Raw genomic sequence first — 18,128 nt, 5'->3', positions numbered from 1 at the left:
CTATTGCATTTATGTTTATTCTTTTGTTTTTCCTTATCTAGCATATCAGTGACAAAAATTATCTAATTGTTTTCATTGTCACAATCACAGGAGAGCTTAATTATACATGAGCACTTGGCTATCATCTTTTTTCCTCACACTTTTTTCTGGTCTGGGTCTTCCCAGTGCTGTGTTTGTAATATCCAGCTGCACAGGCCTCCTATTTAAATGAATTATTATAATTAAAATCACCATGTAGATCATAAAAGGCAAAAGAGTACCCCAGTCACTTATCTATGAACATTCTGTCTTTGTTGACAAGAATTTCTTACAACACTAAGGTGTGCTGCACTTAGGGATTATAAACCATGGGTTTGAGCTTAGAAACCTGCTTCTTTGGGTTCCAAGTTTATTGCATTCATCAGCTGTCCTCTTCAGCAACCACAAGTGTGCTAACTCCTGTTCAGGGTTGGTAAAATGGCCATTTTTTTCCTTCTTGCATTAAAAACATTTTACCTTCTTTCAAAAGCCTGCTGGGCATGATCATTGTTCCCATTGTCTGAATAATGGAAGTCCTATTGCCCGTTGGTTTGTCCCTACTGTGGCCATGTCTTCAAGTTAGCCTGTGCTACTCATGTTTGGTATGTATGAAGAACTGAAGCAAGTTCAGGCATAGAACATTTTTACCCTACCCCATCTTCCCAATTTGTTTTTACTATGACCTGTACTTGGCTATCGTGGTCTAGTTTAATCTACTTTTCTCAGTCTTTTTTGGCATTAAAAAACTTCCTAAAAATAGATTTATTTTCAATGGTAAAATGCTATGGATCTTTGTTACTAAAGATAAACATTTTCCAAAATGACTTTAATATATTATTGTTTAAAAGACTTTTTTTAATTGCCTACCATATGGGAGGCATTATTAGGCACTATGGTTGCAAAACAAAATCTCTGCCCTCAAGGACCTAATATTTTACTGGAAGTTAAGCGAAATGCACTATTAAGCAAATAAATTAACTAAGACATTTTATTTTCTGGTAAGAGTGATAAAGAAAATAATTAGGTTGACTGGCCAGGCGCAGTGGCTCACGCCTGTAATCCCAGCACTTTGGGAGGCCTAGGTGGGTGAGTCACTTGAGGCCAGGAATTCGAAACCAGCCCCGTTTCTACTAAAATATGAAAATTAGCTGGGTGTGGTGGTCGTGCATGCTGGTAGTCCCAGCTACTCGGGAGGCTGAGGCAGGAGAATCACTTGAACCCAGGAGGCAGAGGTTCCAGTGAGCCGAGGTTGTGCCACTCACTGCACTCCAGCCTGGGCAACAGAGCAAGACTCCATCTCGAATAAATAATTAAATAATTAGATCGATATGATAGAAAGTAGCTGAGAGCGAGAGAAAGATTTCATAAGATGAGGTAGTCAGGAAAGACTTGTCTGAGAATGGCCCTCTGACCCAAAACCAAAAGGATGAAAATGAGCTAGGCTTTCAAGGGGAAGTGCATTCCTAGCAGAAGGTGAGGAAGTGCAAAGCCTCTGAGGCAGAAAACTACTTGACGTTCTTGATATGCAGCAAGGAAGTCAGTGTTAACTAAATGGTAGTGAGCAAGGGGCAAAGGTTGGAACCTTAGGAAGGTGACAGACTGCAGTACTTTGTAAGCCAGGCACAGAGTTTGGGATTTATTCTCTGAGTATAGTGGGAAGCCATTACAGCATTTCAAGGCAGGAGGGTGACTCGATTTGATTAATGTTTTTAAAAGACCACTCAGGTTGTTTTGTAGTGAATGGATGATTGGAAACCAAGAGTGAAAGCCGGACTACTAGTTAGGAGGCCATTGCCAATATCCAGGTGAGAGATATTGTTGATTAGGACGTAAGAGAGGAAAAGAAATGGAGAGACTTGAGATATATCTTGGAGTTAGAGCCAATAGGATATTCTCATTTCATTCCTACATCTGTCTAGTTTATAGATATGGAAATTGAGTCCCAAAGATATTAAAGTAATTGATTTAAGTTTATACAGTAAAAAACAGAGCTAGATTTCAAATGCTGTGCTAGAGGTTCTGAAACTTCAGTGTGCATCAGAATAACTTGGAAGTCTTATTACAACACAGAATTCTGGGTCCCGTTCTATGTTCCCAGTGGGAACACACCAGATGGAGGCTTTGATTTGGTAAGTCCAGAGTAAGACCAATAATTTGCATTTCTAGTAAATTCCCAAGTAATGTTGATGCTGCTTGTCTGAGAACCACATGGTGAGAATACTGTATGTTTAGGCTGTCCCCCCATGGTATTGTGAAGCTGAAGTTTAAATTACATGCAGGAGAAGGTGTTCCTACTACTCTGGGAAACTAACAGCTTACTGTCACATCAGGCATTGTAGCCAGTCTACACAAAGTAGAATGAGAGTGTTAAGACAATTATCTTTGAAGAAAGGAAAGGGAAGTATAAAATGGATTCAATTCACTTGATAATTATTCATCTTTGCACTTCATTCTGTCTCTGTAGTCACTTCCTTTTTGCCCAAAAAGACTGATAGAATTATAGTCATCATTTAGTAGAATGAAATGTGAACTAAAAGATCCTGATATTTAATATCTTTGTACAATTTCTTCTCTTTGTAACGGGTGTTATGAGAGTAAAACCATTTTCATAATTAGGAAATGAGGAATCTAATATTTAAGCAGTAAACAAGGCTATATTTCACAGAATCCAGTAATACTTAAGCTGGAAGTAACTGCTGGGGCCAGCCCTTTGGTTTTTATAATTAAAGCAAATAAGATCCAGAGATATAAAATAACTTACTCAAGGTAATGCAATGAATGGGAATCACAGCTAGAACTGCTTTTTTCTGCTATTCTACCTGTGTTACTTTTCCTGCCAATGCAACATTTTAATACAATAGGTAAGGTAAAAAAAAATCCGTCAATCATCCAGATACTCTTTCTTGCATTTTCCATTACCAGTGTCACAAATGACAACATCTGGATGAACAACTGACTTTTTCACTTTCTATTTTCCAAGTTGGTCACCTGGTTATTGAGTCCAAAAAAACTCTTTTTTTCTTCTTCAAATTACATGTAAGACTAAATGTCTAGACCCTTTGTGCTACAGTCTTTTGCCTCTAAAGGCAAAACTGTAGACTTGATGACACTGCAAATGGTATTTGAGTATCTCTAAGGTCATCAATAAATGAATACTGAAGCATCTTACAGCAGAGCATACTAATTCCCCATGGATGTGCTATGTATATGGGATCACAAGATAATATTCAGCCCCGCAAAGAGGCTTAAAAGGCAGAGAGACCAAAAATTGAACACAGTAGATAAGGTAATTTCACAGTAGAGCAACAGTTTGCTTAATTGTCCTAGACAGAACTGATATTGATACCCTGAATTCCCATGAGTGTCACTTAAGATAAAGTCAACAATTTTTGTTTCTTTTTTTAATCTGGTAGTTCCAATAAAGTGTGTTGCTGCAGTTTTCAAGGAGTACACATTGAGGAAATGTTGTGAATAGTAGTCAGAGAGAATTAATATAGGAGTGGAGGCATAAAGTCCTCACCTAATGAGAAACTTTAAGCATGAAAGAGTCATATCAAGGACAATATATTGAAATGCAATTCAAGTCTCACTCTGTAGTCCCAGAGAAGGCAAAATGTCGCAGTTACATTTTTTTATTCATCAATGAATATTGTTTAAATTTACTTATAGGAGGTTTTGCTTAAGTTGATTTATTTATCTAAAAACTCCTCTGCTTATCTAAGCAGGAGTGCTCAAACTGTTGGTTTAAGCACTCCTTTTTACCCTGAAAAATTATTGGATAGCTCAAAGAGCTTTTGCTTATGTGAGCAATATCTACCCATATATGTCGTATTATTGATTTAAATGGAGAATTTAACTTAGAACTTAACTTACTTTAAAATGGCAAAAATACAACCAGTATACGTTAGAAATAATTAACATACTGTAAGAAAACTGACTATATTTTTCCAAACAAAAATATTTAATGAAAAGAGTGGCATGGTTTATATTATTGCAAATCTCTTTAATGTCTGTCTTACTAGAATACAGGTGCATTCTCCTATATACTTCTGTATTCATTCTGTCATGATATTTTGTTTCGATTGAAGTATATGAAGAAAATATGGTCTGACACATGTGTAATTGGAAAGAGAGGACATAATGGACTCCCTTAAGGAAACCTGGGGACCTACAGTGGTTCTTAGATTGCACTTTAAGAAGGATACATTCAAAAGAATGCTCCCATTGTCATTTGCGATAGGGTTGGATATTTTTTGAGAGGATCTGGAGAGAGAAGGGATGTTGGAGCCAAGCAGGCCTGTGTACCATTGCTAACTGAGCCACTTTCTGAATCTGGATGTTAATGTCTCTGGGTCTTATCTATAAAATGAGTGCAAGTCCACTTAACCTGAATATTATGAGGTTTAGAAATGATGTGTGTAAAGTGAAGCTGATTAGATATTTCATTTATTAGTAGTTTCCATTACTGATTGCATTTCAGACTGAACTCGAGGTGTATAAGGGAAAGAGAAGAGGATGGATTCAACTGAGCAAGAGCAGATTCAGGGAAACATTAGGTAGAGGCTTTGAAGATTAAAAAATATAAAGAAATATAGAGAAATTAATCTATGTAAGGTTAGAGTCATAGCTTGATTGATCTGGGTATAATTGAGTAAATCAGGCCCAACAGCCTTTTTGAAAATGCACATATTGCTGATTTACATTTTTTTTATTCTATAACTCATTCATAAAGTTCTGAACTGACTTCCTGGAGTGGAGGACAAAGACCCTTATTCACCAGGAGCTGTGGATTCACTGGGCATAGTTGGACAGAAAGTAAGAGATGTAAAACCAGATGGCAGAAGACTTCATTTTCATTTACGTATTTATTAATTTATTTTTGAGACAGAGTCTCGCTCTGTCGCCCAGGCTGGAGTACAGTGGTACGATCTCAGCTCACTGCAACCTCTGCCTCCCAGGCTCAAGTGATTCTCGCGCCTCAGCCTCCTGAGTAGCTGGGACTACAGACAGGCACCACCATGCCCGGCTAATTTTTGTATTTTTAGCAGAGATAGGGTTTCACCATGTTGGCCAGGCTGGTTTCAAACTACTGACCTCAAGTGATCCACCTGCCTCGGCCTCCCAAAGTGCTGGGATTATAGGCGTGAGCCACTGCGCCTGGCCAGGTGACAGAAGACTTTCAATATTAACCTAAAGATATGAAATAATGATAATGTTCTCCTAATTTTTGTAGCATTTACAGGAGGCAGAGCACATTCAGAAATCTTATTTGTTATCTGATACACAGATTACTTCCTACAGTTATGTTTGCTGTATGTATTGATGAATACCTTTTAATAGAAATATGCCAGCTTTGAGTTGCCTTTTAGTGTATCTTCATATAGTTGGTTTTTCATATTCTGACTTGAGTTTATCATTGCTATCTGTGCTATCTGTGAAAGGATTGGCCTGATGGCATCTCCCATACCATTGCCAGAAGCAAGTCAGTTTTAACTTAGGTAGAGATGAAGAAGCCATAAATACGAGTGTGTGAATGAAGTACAAATTAACAAAAAAACTGGGAGAACTGTGAATCCTGTTGGTTTAAGAGACAATCTAAAGGCTAAAGGTTTCACTTATTAAAATCAAAAGGAGAGGCCGTGCATAGTGGCTCACGCCTGTAATCCAGCACTTTGAGAGTCCAAGGCAGGTGGATCACGAGGTCAAGAGATGGAAACCATCCTGGCTAACGTGATGAAACCCCATCTCTACTAAAAACGCAAAAAATTAGCCAGGTGCAGTGGCGGGCACCTGTAGTCTCAGCTGCTTGGGAGGCTGAGGCAGAAGAATGCTGTGAACCCGGGAGGTGGAGCTTGCAGTGAGCCGAGATCACGCCACTGCACTCCAGCCTGGGTGACAGAGCGAGACTCCGTGTCAAAAAAATAAATAAATAAAAATAAAATAAAAAGGAGTGTTAGACATCATTAGGTTCAAACTAATATGAATTCAAGGAGAAAACAAGCTTCCAATCTCCAGACTGCATTTCCAAAGCTGTTCTTATGATACAAGATATCGGCAAGTATCAAAAAAAGTATCTGTAAGTTTAATTCTCAAGGTACTTTTTTTAACATGAAATTTTACAAGAAATTCTCGATATTTAATACATAGCAAGGCTGCAGCAAGGAAGAAGCCTTGCTCAGAATTAAATATTGAGAATTTGAGTGAATGTAGAAGGGAGTACCTTCCAAGAACCCTCAGAGCTTCATGGAATTGAGTTTGAAGACCCCTGTGAGGAGACTGATTGGTGTGTGGAGAGTGGATGAGAGTCTGAAGCCAGAGAAGTGCAGATTGTCAGTGCTGAACAAACATCAAAGATGGACCTTGCCCTAAATTCCAACATGCATATTTCTTGTAGAGCTGGTCATTCTTTTCAGTGACTTCTGCTAACTGGAAGTCAGGGGTTTGTAAAAAGACTGTAATAATAAACTGGAAGACTCTCTTAAGTAGCATTGTAAAATGACTATTTCTCATGCCAGTACTAGGAACCCTGAATTTGAAGTAAAGTGAGAATTTCTTGATGATTCTGTCAATTGCATAAGAATCCCAGGCTAGAGAGAAAGATTTGGAAAGCATTATGTAGGTAGGTGGTAAACTAAAGCCAAGTAATTATCTCCAAACTCATAAAGTCTACTATCATTAAAATTCTTAAGCAATGTCAGTGAAACTCCTGCATTTCCTGTAGATGATTCATCTTCTCCAAAATTGTGTGAGCAACCAGAAATAACTGTGACTGTCTACAGGTCATCTTTGTAATAGTAATTTAGAGGGGTTTTTTTTGTTTGTTTTTGTTTTTTGCCATCGTATCCTTTCTTTTAGATTTTTAAATTTCTAAGGTCTAAGGCATATGTTGGCATTTCTTTCAGTTAGAAATTTCTATTTTTAGAAAATCGAAGAGCCAAATGCTCCTGAGAATTGTTTGACCCACTGAGTTTAAATTATATCTGCCTACAATGTAAATTATTATTGGATAAGATGCTTCTACAATTCCAGTGGCTGGAATACACAAACGCTGATTTAGGTCATTTCTGGCAGTTATTGAATAAAAGATTGAAATGAAGAGATTGTTTATCTATCCAGGAGACAAACTGTGTCACAGGGTCAAATCCCAGCACAACCATTTAACCTTATATTTGAATTTGTAGTTTGAGAACAATACTTAAGGAGTCCTAGAAGAATTCGTTTCAAATCTTGAAATGATATGGAAGTTCAAAACAGATGGTTCTCTTTCAATATGTGAATGTGTTTAATTCTGCTTAATATGTGGGGTCTGCATATATTACAAAGAAAAAGACATTTAGAAATGGCTTCTGAAATAATAGTACTGAACTAACCTGTTCAGGTCTTCCTCTGAGTTGATACAGGTTGAATATCCCTTACCTGAAATGCTTGGGACCAGAAGTGTTTCAGATTTTAGATTTTTTAGGATTTTGGAATATTTCGACCTAAGCCTAAACGTGAAGTTTATTTATGTTTTATATATACTTTAAACACATAGCATGAAGGTAATTTGTGCAACATTTTAATATTTTGCATAATTTAATGTATGAAACAAAGTTTTCACTGTATTTGCTATGACCAGTCTTATGAGATCAAGTGTGAAATTTTCCACTTGTGGCATCATGGTGGCACTCAGAAAGTTTTGAATTATAGAGCATTTCAGATTTTAGGTCTTCAGATTAGGGATGTTCAACCTGTGTTTAGAAAAGGAGTTGTAAAATGTAGCTGAACCTTGATATTAAGCAATAAATACCCTGTACCCAATGCATTATCACAAAAGGGGGAGGAGCTAATTATAAATCTTATAATATGCTTAACTGGGGTTTTTGTTATCTAAGGACTTTGAACTAGGTAACCCTCTCCCTCCAGATATGGAGATATATGAGTAATTATCATCAAGCACATGACTTTAGTTATTCTAGTATGAAAAACTCACACATTTAGATATGATTCATCCAATCTAAGTGAGCAGGAGTGAAAACCTTTACTACATGGGCTTTTGCCCTGTAGATTTGCAATTGGCGTGTTAAGATAAAGACTATCTCTCTTTGTCACATATATAATATGATATTTCATTTCTGATCTTCATGGGCCCACGTTCAGATACTCACTTTGAGAGGAATATGTTTATATCAGTTCAAATTTGTCTTCTATGAATTAATTTTACTTTAAAAGTAAAGAAAGTGCCAAGTGATCTCTCACAGACACTGAATTTTTTTGTTGATTTCACCTTGGCCAGCACAAATAACTACCACTGAGTATTCTCGTCTGATTCCTTGACCTCCATAACCCTGTGGGAAGAGACAGAATGAGCCCTCAGAAGTGCTTAACTAGTTAGAACTTTGCAAGGTCTTTTCAAAATTCTCTCCAGTCTCTCCCTTCTCTGCCTCACCTACTTCTTGAGATTGCAAGGTTTTGCTTCCAGCTTTCTGCATTTTTGAAAGAAAGCAGTAAGTAAGCCCAGTGTTACAGGAAATCTATGACATTGAAATCTCTGTCTCTGCATGTGGTTTTGATGTTTCCTTTTTGAACTTCAACTTGACATTGCTTCGTAAGTTACATTTGCCCTTCCATTTTTTTCCTCACTCTCTTTCAAAAGTTTGGTTTCGTTGTTAATATTCCTCACAGATTTCTATGGCTTTTCTTGTTTGCTTTGTTTTCATGGACTCTGTAGGGGGTAAATATTCAGCAGGTTGAATGTGAAATCAGGCATACAACTGCATTAGCCCTATCAGGGTTACACATCAAATTCTCCAAGCAGAGAACCTTTTTAGCTTCCTTTGCATTAGCAGCAAGAAGATAAAGAACAGCGAAGACTTGCAGCTCTTTTAAGGGTGTAGGTTATAACCCTTCATTCAAGTTAATGCTTGTTGATGTTCTAAAATTTTTTGAAGTTGACCCTTTTGGCCTCCCCTCATATGCAGCAGTGCATCATCCCATCAGTAGAGGATGTGTAAAACTTGTGTTTTGCTCATTGAAAAACATAAAATTGCTTATAGGTGAGAAAAGAAAAAAGCAGCATTTATTCAAGGGCCTAGAGACCTCTGCTGGTTAAGTGACTTCTTGAGTGTTTTTCTAGTTTTGTTTATTATTGAAAAGGTAAAATATACAGCTTGGCCTCAACAGTAGCAGTTTCCTTTTGAAATAAATTATGCATGATTTGAAACATTGAATGAAGATACTGAGGTCAAGTCAGCTGGAAGTGATGTTAAGAATAATGAGTAGCATCTCCTAATTAAATACTGATATCAACTTTGATTATTAGGTTTACTTTGGTAGGCATTACCCCGTAGAAATGCCCTGTGAACACATAAAATTCCAGAATGACAGCTATGGTTATCTTCTGCATGGCTTTGGGCTGAAGGTCTTCTACCTGAATATGTTTATCATTATTCTTAATGGCATGAATTGTGCTTGAGGCAAGATTTGATATTTATGAAGACTTTTTATGGAACATGGAGTTAACATTGTCTTTATATCTATTGAAAATAAGGAAAGAAAATGTGACTTCAATGAAGTACAGAAAATATGGTATCATTTGGGTGGGGAGGGGTAATGGATTGCATTGGGCAATGTGGGAAGTAAGTGCTGCTTTGAATTCCTGTGTTAGACTGTGGGCAGGACTTGATTTCCTGAGGAAATTTAATAAAAATCAGGATTTATTTAAAGATTTCGGGTTCTAGAGTCATATTCCTGTAGATAACATTCTATCAATATGAAATCAATAATAAACAATGATGATAGTCTTAAAGGAGAAAGGAATCAAAATTTATCTATACAACATGTGGGAGTGAAGTATATTAGTGAAGGACAAGCTAAGCTATTCTCACAAAGGAGACCCCAAAATAAAGTAGCTTAGATAAGAAGTTTATTTCTCTCTCACATTATTTTCCTCAAAAATGGCAGGTGAGTGTGGAGCTGCTTTGTTCCACAGGGTCATTCATGGTCCAAGGCTGACAGATCAGCATTTTCATCCTATGTAGCTTCCATGTCTGCACCCAAGGCTATTTCAATTGTCAATCTTTTCCAACCGTGTGAAGGGGCAAAAAGAGGTTAGGGAAGGTATCTTTAAGTGAGTAACCCAGAAGTTGCTCTCACCACTTTCACACACATACAGTTGGCATGAACTTGGTTATATGGTTACCTCTAGCTGCAAAGCTATCTGCAAATGTAGTGCATACCTGGGAATACACCAGCCCGGTTAAAAGTGGGAACGGGTAATGGGAAGATAATCTCTACTGACAGGAAAAAAGGAATAATAGATCCTTACAGGAGAGGGACAGTTAATTTTACCATATGCTATTGGTAGTTTCATCCATTTTGCATTTAGGGATTAAAAGACTACAATATGAACCACAAAAACGGTATTCAGAGTAGGGTGTAGACATCTCCCTGAATGTCTACCCAGTCTTGTTATTTGCATAACATCTGGAAAAGGAATTTTATTATAAGTGTAGTTTGCCCTTTGATTGCATATGATAAAAATAGATTGAGTATACACTGAATATACACCTTCTCTTTGCTTTTTGAACGGCTATAGCTCAACCTAATTGGATTCAAAAAATAAATGATATTCACGTGGCCATGGAAGAAAATGTCTTTTGGGAATGTAAAGCAAATGGAAGGCCTAAGCCTACATACAGGTGGCTAAAAAATGGTGAACCTCTGCTAACTCGGGTAAGCAAATTAATGGTAATTGTGTCTTAGTCTTGACTATAATGTTTAATATAGCCTCATTGCCGTGGAAACGTGAGAACGGTGAATCGTTTCTAAAATAATAAACAATGAAACACCATTATAGTGGAAAACGTGAGAGTGAATGCAATTGATAAATAGAAAGTGCACTTAAATCCAATTCTCCAGCTTTCAATTAAGCTCTTGTACTAGATCTTTGGTCTTCAAAGATTAGCATCTGTGAGTTTATAATGGGAAAGTTATGCAAAAGGTCTGGAACATGCAATTGTGCTAAGATACAAAGGAAGATACATTCCAGGATCCACTACAAGAGAAGGGGCATTGTCACAATGCAGGATGTCCATCTAAATAGAGAAACACTCTGACAAAGAAATCTGAATGAAGCAGGGGCAGAGTGGGGGACCCTGAGAATGAGGAATAATTGTGTCTGATTAATTTTCCTTATGTATTTTCCTACTGAACCTCAAATGTTAATTGAAATTTGACATTTTCCTCAGGCTCCAAATTGAGAGGCAGTCTTCTAGTAGGCCACCCAGGAAAGAGTGCCTACTCAGAGCAATGGCCCCCATGTGAATTTACATGACAGGAAGAGAAAGGGGGCTGTTTTGTCTAACCCACCCCCTGCCTCATGCATCTTCTCCATTTGCTGGAAGGGCTCCAGCTTGTCCATGATCCTATTATAAAAGCCAGACTCAAACAAATTGCAAGAGTATATGTACCTAGGTACTGGTTTTTTCCTCCCTTTGTGTAATTGTTAACCAAAATGCCAGGGGGTTAGTCTAGGTCCTGTTGCTTGCTGTGCAGAGAGCCAATCACTGAGACAGTGAGTATTGCCAGGAAATAAGGCTTTGTCAGGTGCTTTAGTCAAAGAGAATGGGAGAGCAGTCTCAAATCCATCTCTCCAACCAACTAAAATTGGGAGTTTATGTAGCTGGGGAAGGGATGCAGCTGTGTACAGGAAGGAATTAGGTGGGGGTACAGAGGCAATCACAACAGATGAAGGGTCTTGTGTCTCACTCTCTGGTTGCCATGATCTAGTGAGTTTGAGTCCCTTGCTTGAGGATCAACCTCCTGAGGAGTGAACTCAGATGAGACCAATGTAAGTTTCAAGTTTTAAAACTAGGCAGGTCAATTTCTGTATTTATTCAAAAATGGGTAATTATCATTTCTGTGGGACAATTGGGCTGGTTTCTTAATGTGAGGGAATATGGATGTCTAGATTTAATCACAGTCTAATAAAGTGTCCAGTCAGCTAACTCACAACCCTGCAGCAAACAGAAAACTAGTACCTCTTTATATGTGTGTGTGTGTGTGTGTGTGTGTGTCGGTGTATGTGTGTATATATATATATGTGTGTGTGTGTGTATATATATATATACAGACTGGCATAGCTCCTGGAGAGGAAGAGATCCTTTTTGATACTTATGAAAATTGATACATAAGTTGTATATCCTCAGAGTGACAAACAAGGAAGATCTCCTGTGCCACGTACTAACTTTGCCTCCTTCAGATTGGCCACCAGATGGACTTCAGCTTAAATCACACCACTGACAACCATAAACTAAGGGAATATTAAACTATTAATACCTGCATTTTTCAGTAAACCTCAACCTATATTAAATAGTTGCCTCTGTTTCATCCAAAATTGTAATCCTATTAACCTTCAAAGTATCACCTACTCAAAATGTGAGTGTTTTAAACACTCTAAACAGTAAATTTGGTTGTATTTCCAAAACCCCCTAACTCTGGTTAGTACAAATCCTTATAGTTAAAAAGCATTTTAAACTTCAAGTTCTGTTTAGAGAGGGTATTAATCTGGATGGCTCCACTATTAAATCATTGAGAACTCAAGAGAATCCTACAATTTAAATTCCATTTACCAACTGATGTACTGGTTGTTCCATTTAGCATCTGACCTGCCAGAAAATTTAGTTGACAGATAAATAGATCATGTTATGTAAATTGCTTATATGATGGCTATTTTCTTCCCATTAAGCTTCCTTGATATTACACATGGTAAAATTGCCTTAAAGTCTCAGTTGTAGAAGGTCATTGTTTTTATGTTCCTCTTTTCTTTCACAGGATAGAATTCAAATTGAGCAAGGAACACTCAACATAACAATAGTGAACCTCTCAGATGCTGGCATGTATCAGTGTTTGGCAGAGAATAAACATGGAGTTATCTTTTCCAACGCAGAGCTTAGTGTTATAGGTGAGTCTTAAAACTGGCAAGAAAAAAAAAAAGTAAAAACTCTTTAAATCACTAAACTAACTTGTTCTTTGCCAAGCATGAATGTTCAATCCAAGAAAAGGAGTAAAGAAATCTTTAGGCCAGAGATACTACTGGAGAAACAAGTAATATGCAAGTCTATAAGCAATAACAAGAGGACGCTTTCTAAATCAGCCTCCTCTGATGTTTACAGTGGGACCATGCTTCCCTTGGCACTCATTTTTATTTCTTTTTCTTTTTTCTTTTTTCTTTTTATTATTATACTTTAAGTTCTATGGTACATGTGCACAACGTGCAGGTTTGTTACATATGTATACATGTGCCATGTTGGTGTGCTGCACCCATTAACTCATCATTTACATTAGGTATATCTCCTAATGCTATCCCTCCCCCCTCCCCTTTCCCCACAATAGGCCCCGGTGTGTGATGTTCCCCTGCCTGTGTCCAAGTGATCTCATTTTCAATTCCCACCTATGAGTGAGAACATGCGGTGTTTGGTTTTCTGTTCTTGTGAAAGTTTGCTGAGAATGATGATTTCCAGCTTCATCCATGTCCCTACAAAGGACACGAACTCATGCTTTTTTATGGCTGCATAGTATTCCATGGTGTATATGTGCCACATTTTCTTAATCCAGTCTGCCACTGATGGACATTTGGGTTGATTCCAAGTCTTTGTTATTGTGAATAGTGCCACAATAAACATATGTGTGCACATGTCTTTATAGCAGCATGATTTATAATCCTTTGGGTATATCCCCAGTAATGGGATGGCTGGGTCAAATGGTATTTCTAGTTCTAGATCCTTGAGGAATCGCCACACTGTTTTCCACAATGGTTGAACTAGTTTACAGTCCCACCAACAGTGTAAAAGTGTTCCTATTTCTCCACATCCTCTCCAGCATCTGTTGTTTCCTGTTTTTTTAATGATTGCCATTCTAACTGGTGTGAGATGGTATCTCATTGTAGTTTTGATTTGCATTTCTCTGATGGTGAGTGATGATGAGCATTTTTTCATGTGTCTATTGGCTGTATGAATGTCTTCTTTTGAGAAGTGTCTGTTCATATCCTTTGCCCACTTTTTGATGGGGTTGTTAGTTTTTTTCTTGTAAATTTGTTTGAGTTCTTTGTAGGTTCTCTATAATAGCCCTTTGTCAGATGAGTAGATTGCAAAAATTTTCTCCCATTCTGTAGGTTTCCTGTCCACTCTGATGGTAGCTTCTTTTGCTGTGCAGAAGCTCTTTAGTTTAATTAGATCCCATTTGTCAATTTTGGCTTTTGTTGCCATTGCTTTTGGTGTTTTAGACATGAAGTCCTTGCTCATGCCTATGTCCTGAATGGTATTACCTAGGTTTTCCTCTAGGGTTTTTATGGGTTTAGGTCTAACATTTAAGTCTCTAATCCATTTTGAATTAATTTTCGTATAAGGAGTAAGGAAAGGATCCAGTTTCAGCTTTCTACTTATGGCTAGCCAATTTTCCCAGGGAATCCTTTCCCCATTTCTTGTTTTTCTGAGCTTTGTCAAAGGTCAGATGGCTGTAGATGGTGGTATTTTTTCTGAGGGCTCTGTTCTGTTCCATTTGTCTATATCTCTGTATTGGTACCAGTATCATGCTGTTTTGGTTACTGTAGCCTTGTAGTATAGTTTGAAGTCTGGTAGTGTGATGCCTCCAGATTTGTTCTTTTGGCTTAGGATTGTCTTGGCAAGGCGGGCTCTTTTTTGGTTCCATATGAACTTTAAAGCAGTTTTTTCCAATTCTGTGAAGAAAGTCATTGGTAGCTTAATGGGGATGGCATTGAATCTATAAATTACCTTGGGCAGTATGGCCATTTTCACAATATTGATTCTTCCTGTCCATGAGCATGATATGTTCTTCCATTTGTTTGTGTCCTCTTTTATTTCACTGAGCAGTGGTTTGTAGTTCTCCTTGAAGAGGTCCTTTACATCCCTTGCAAGTTGGATTCCTAGGTATTTTATTCTCTTTGAAGCTATTGTGAATGGGAGTTCATTCATGATTTGGTTCTCTGTTCGTCTGTTACTGGTGTATATGAATGCTTGTGATCTTTGCACATTGATTTTGTATCCTGAGACTTTGCTGAAGTTTCTTATCAGCTTAAGGAGATTTTGGGCTGAGACAATGGGGTTTTCTAAGTATACAATCATGTCATCTGCAAACAGGGACAATTTGACTTCTTCTTTTCCTAACTGAATACCCTTAATTTCTTTCTCTTGCCTCATTGCCCTAGCCAGAACTTCCAACACTATGTTGAATAGGAGTGGTGAGAGAGGGCATCCCTGTCTGGTGCCAGTTTTCAAAGCGAATGCTTCCAGTTTTTGCCCATTCAGTATGATATTGGTTGTGGGTTTGTCATAAATAGCTTTTATTATTTTGAGATACATTCCATCAATACCAAATTTATTGAGAGATTTTAGCATGAAGGGCTGTTGAATTTTGTCAAAGGCCTTTTCTGCATCTATTGAGATCATCATGTGGTTTTTGTCTTTGGTTCTGTTTATGTGCTGGATTACATTTATCGATTTGCGTATGTTGAACCAGCCTTGCATCCCAGGGATGAAACCCACTTGATCATGGCGGATAAGCTTTTTGATGTGCTGCTGGATTCGGTTTGCCTGTATTTTATTGAGGATTTTTGCATCGATGTTCACCAGGGATATTGGTCTAAAATTCTCTTTTTTTGTTGTGTCTCTGCCAGGCTTTGATATCAGAATGATGTTGGCCTCATAAAATGAGTTAGAGAGGATTCACTCTTTTTCTATTGATTGGAATAGTTTCAGAAGGAATGGTACCAACTCCTCCTTATACCTCTGGTATAATTCAGCTGTGAATCCATCTGGTCCTGGACTCTTTTTGGTTGGCAGGCTATTAATTATTGCCTCAATTTCAGAGCCTGCTATTGGTCTATTCAGGGATTCAACTTCTTCCTGGTTTAGTCTTGGGAGAGTGTAAGTGTCCAGGAAATTATCCATTTCTTCTAGATTTTCTAGTTTGCGTAGAGGTATTTATAGTATTCTCTGATGGTAGTGTGTATTTCTGTGGGGTCGGTGGTGATATCCTCTTTATCATTTTTTATTGCGTCTATTTGATTCTTCTCTTTTCTTCTTTATTAATCTTGCTAGCAGTCTATCAATTTTGTTGATCTTTTCAAAAAACCAACTCCTGGATTCCTTGATTTTTTTGGAGGGTTTTTTGTGTCTCTATCTCCTTCAGTTCTGCTCTGATCTTAGTTATTTCTTGCCTTCTGCTAGCTTTTGAATGTGTTTGCTCTTGCTTCTCTAGTTCTTTTAATTGTGATGTTAGGGTGTCAATTTTAGATCTTTCCTGCTTTCTCTTGTGGGCATTTAGTACTATAAATTTCCCTCTACACACTGCTTTAAATGTGTTCCAGAGATTCTGGTATGTTGTATCTTTGTTCTCATTGGTTTCAAAGAACATCTTTATTTCTGCCTTCATTTCATTATGTACCCAGTAGTCATTCAGGAGCAGGTTGTTCAGTTTCCATGTAGTTGAGCGGTTTTGATTGAGTTTTTTAGTCCTGAGTTCTAGTTTGATTGCACTGTGGTCTGAGAGACAGTTTGTTATAATTTCTATTCTTGTACATTTGCTGAGGAGTGCTTTACTTCCAACTATGTGGTCAGTTTTGGAATAAGTGTGACGTGGTGCTGAGAATCTGTTGATTTGGGGTGGAGAGTTCTGTAGATGTCTATTAGGTCCGCTTGGTGCAGAGTTAAGTTCAATTCCTGGATATCCTTGTTAACTTTCTGTCTCGTTGATCTGTCTAATGTTGACAGTGGGGTGTTAAAGTCTCCCATTATTATTGTATGGGAGTGTAAGTCTCTTTGTAAGTGTCTAAGGACTTGCTTTATGAATCTGGGTGCTCCTGTATTGGGTGCATATATATTTAGGATAGTTAGCTCTTCCTGATGAATTGATCCCTTTACCATTAGGTAATGGCCTTCTTTGTCTCTTTTGATCTTTGATGGTTTAAAGTCTGTTTTATCAGAGACTAGTATTGCAACCCATGCTTCTTTTGTTTTCCATTTGCTTGGTAGATCTTCCTCCATCCCTTTATTTTTTGAGCCTGTGTGTATCTCTGCACATGAGATGGGTCTCCTGAATACAGCAGACTGATGGTCCTTGACTCTTTATCCAGGTTGCCAGTCTGTGTCTTTTAATTGGACCATTTAGTCCATTTACCTTTAAGGTTAATATTACTATGTGTGAACTTGATCCTGTCATTGTGATATTAGCTGGTTATTTTGCTCATTAGTTGATGCAGTTTCTTCCTAGCCTTGATGGTCTTTACATTTTGGCATGTTTTTGCAATGGCTGGTACCGGTCGTTCCTTCCCATGTTTAGTGCTTCCTTCAGGATCTCTTGTAGGGCAGGCTTGGTGGTGACACAATCTCCAAGCATTTGCTTGTCTGTAAAGGATTTTATTTCTCCTTCACTTATGAAACTTAGTTTGGCTGGATATGAAATTCTGGGTTGCAAATTCTTTTCTTTAAGAATGTTGAATATTGGCCCCCACTCTCTTCTGGCTTGGAGAGTTTCTACCAAGAGATCTGCTGTTAGTCTGATGGGCTTCCCTTTGTGTGTAACCCGACCTTTCTCTCTGGCCACCCTTAACATTTTTTCCTTCATTTCAACTTTGATGAACCTGACAATTATGTGTCTTGGAGTTGCTCTTCTCAAGGAGTATCTTTGTGGCATTCTCTGTATTTCCTGAATTTGAATGTTGGCCTGCCTTACTAGGTTGGGGAAGTTCTCCTGGATGATATCCTGCAGAGTGTTTTCCAACTTGGTTCCATTTCCCCGTCACTTTCAGGCACACCAATCAGATGTAGATTTGGTCTTTTCACATAATCCCATATTTCTTGGATGCTTTGTTCATTTCTTTTTACTCTTTTTTCTCCACACTTCTCTTCTCGCTTCATTTCATTCATTTGATCTTCAGTCACTGATACTCTTTCTTCCAGTTGATCGAGTCGGTTACTGAAGCTTGTGCATTTGTCATGTAGTTCTCGTGTCATGGTTTTCATCTCTATCAGTTCTTTTTGGCCTTCTCTGCATTGATTATTCTAATTATCCATTCATCCATTCTTTTTTCAAGATTTTTAGTTTTTTTGCCC

The 18,128-nt window shown here is 37.8% G+C and overlaps 1 protein-coding gene across 14 annotated transcripts in view; it reads left to right on the top strand.

The window, feature by feature from the left end:
• The window catches only part of CNTN4 (contactin 4), a 976,967-nt gene that overhangs the window by 799,927 nt on the left and 158,912 nt on the right, over positions 1 to 18,128 (top strand). For all 14 annotated transcript variants that reach the window (XM_073009922.1, XM_007985035.3, XM_073009921.1 and 11 more), the window contains 2 exons: positions 10,595 to 10,731; positions 12,832 to 12,961. In XM_073009922.1, the coding sequence (XP_072866023.1) occupies positions 10,595 to 10,731; positions 12,832 to 12,961 (267 nt within the window). The remainder of the gene's footprint in view (positions 1 to 10,594; positions 10,732 to 12,831; positions 12,962 to 18,128) is intronic.

This window comes from Chlorocebus sabaeus, chromosome 22, assembly GCF_047675955.1.
Source record: "Chlorocebus sabaeus isolate Y175 chromosome 22, mChlSab1.0.hap1, whole genome shotgun sequence".
NCBI classification, from domain to species: Eukaryota; Metazoa; Chordata; class Mammalia; order Primates; family Cercopithecidae; genus Chlorocebus; species Chlorocebus sabaeus.
This window is presented reverse-complemented; position numbering and strand designations above follow the sequence as displayed.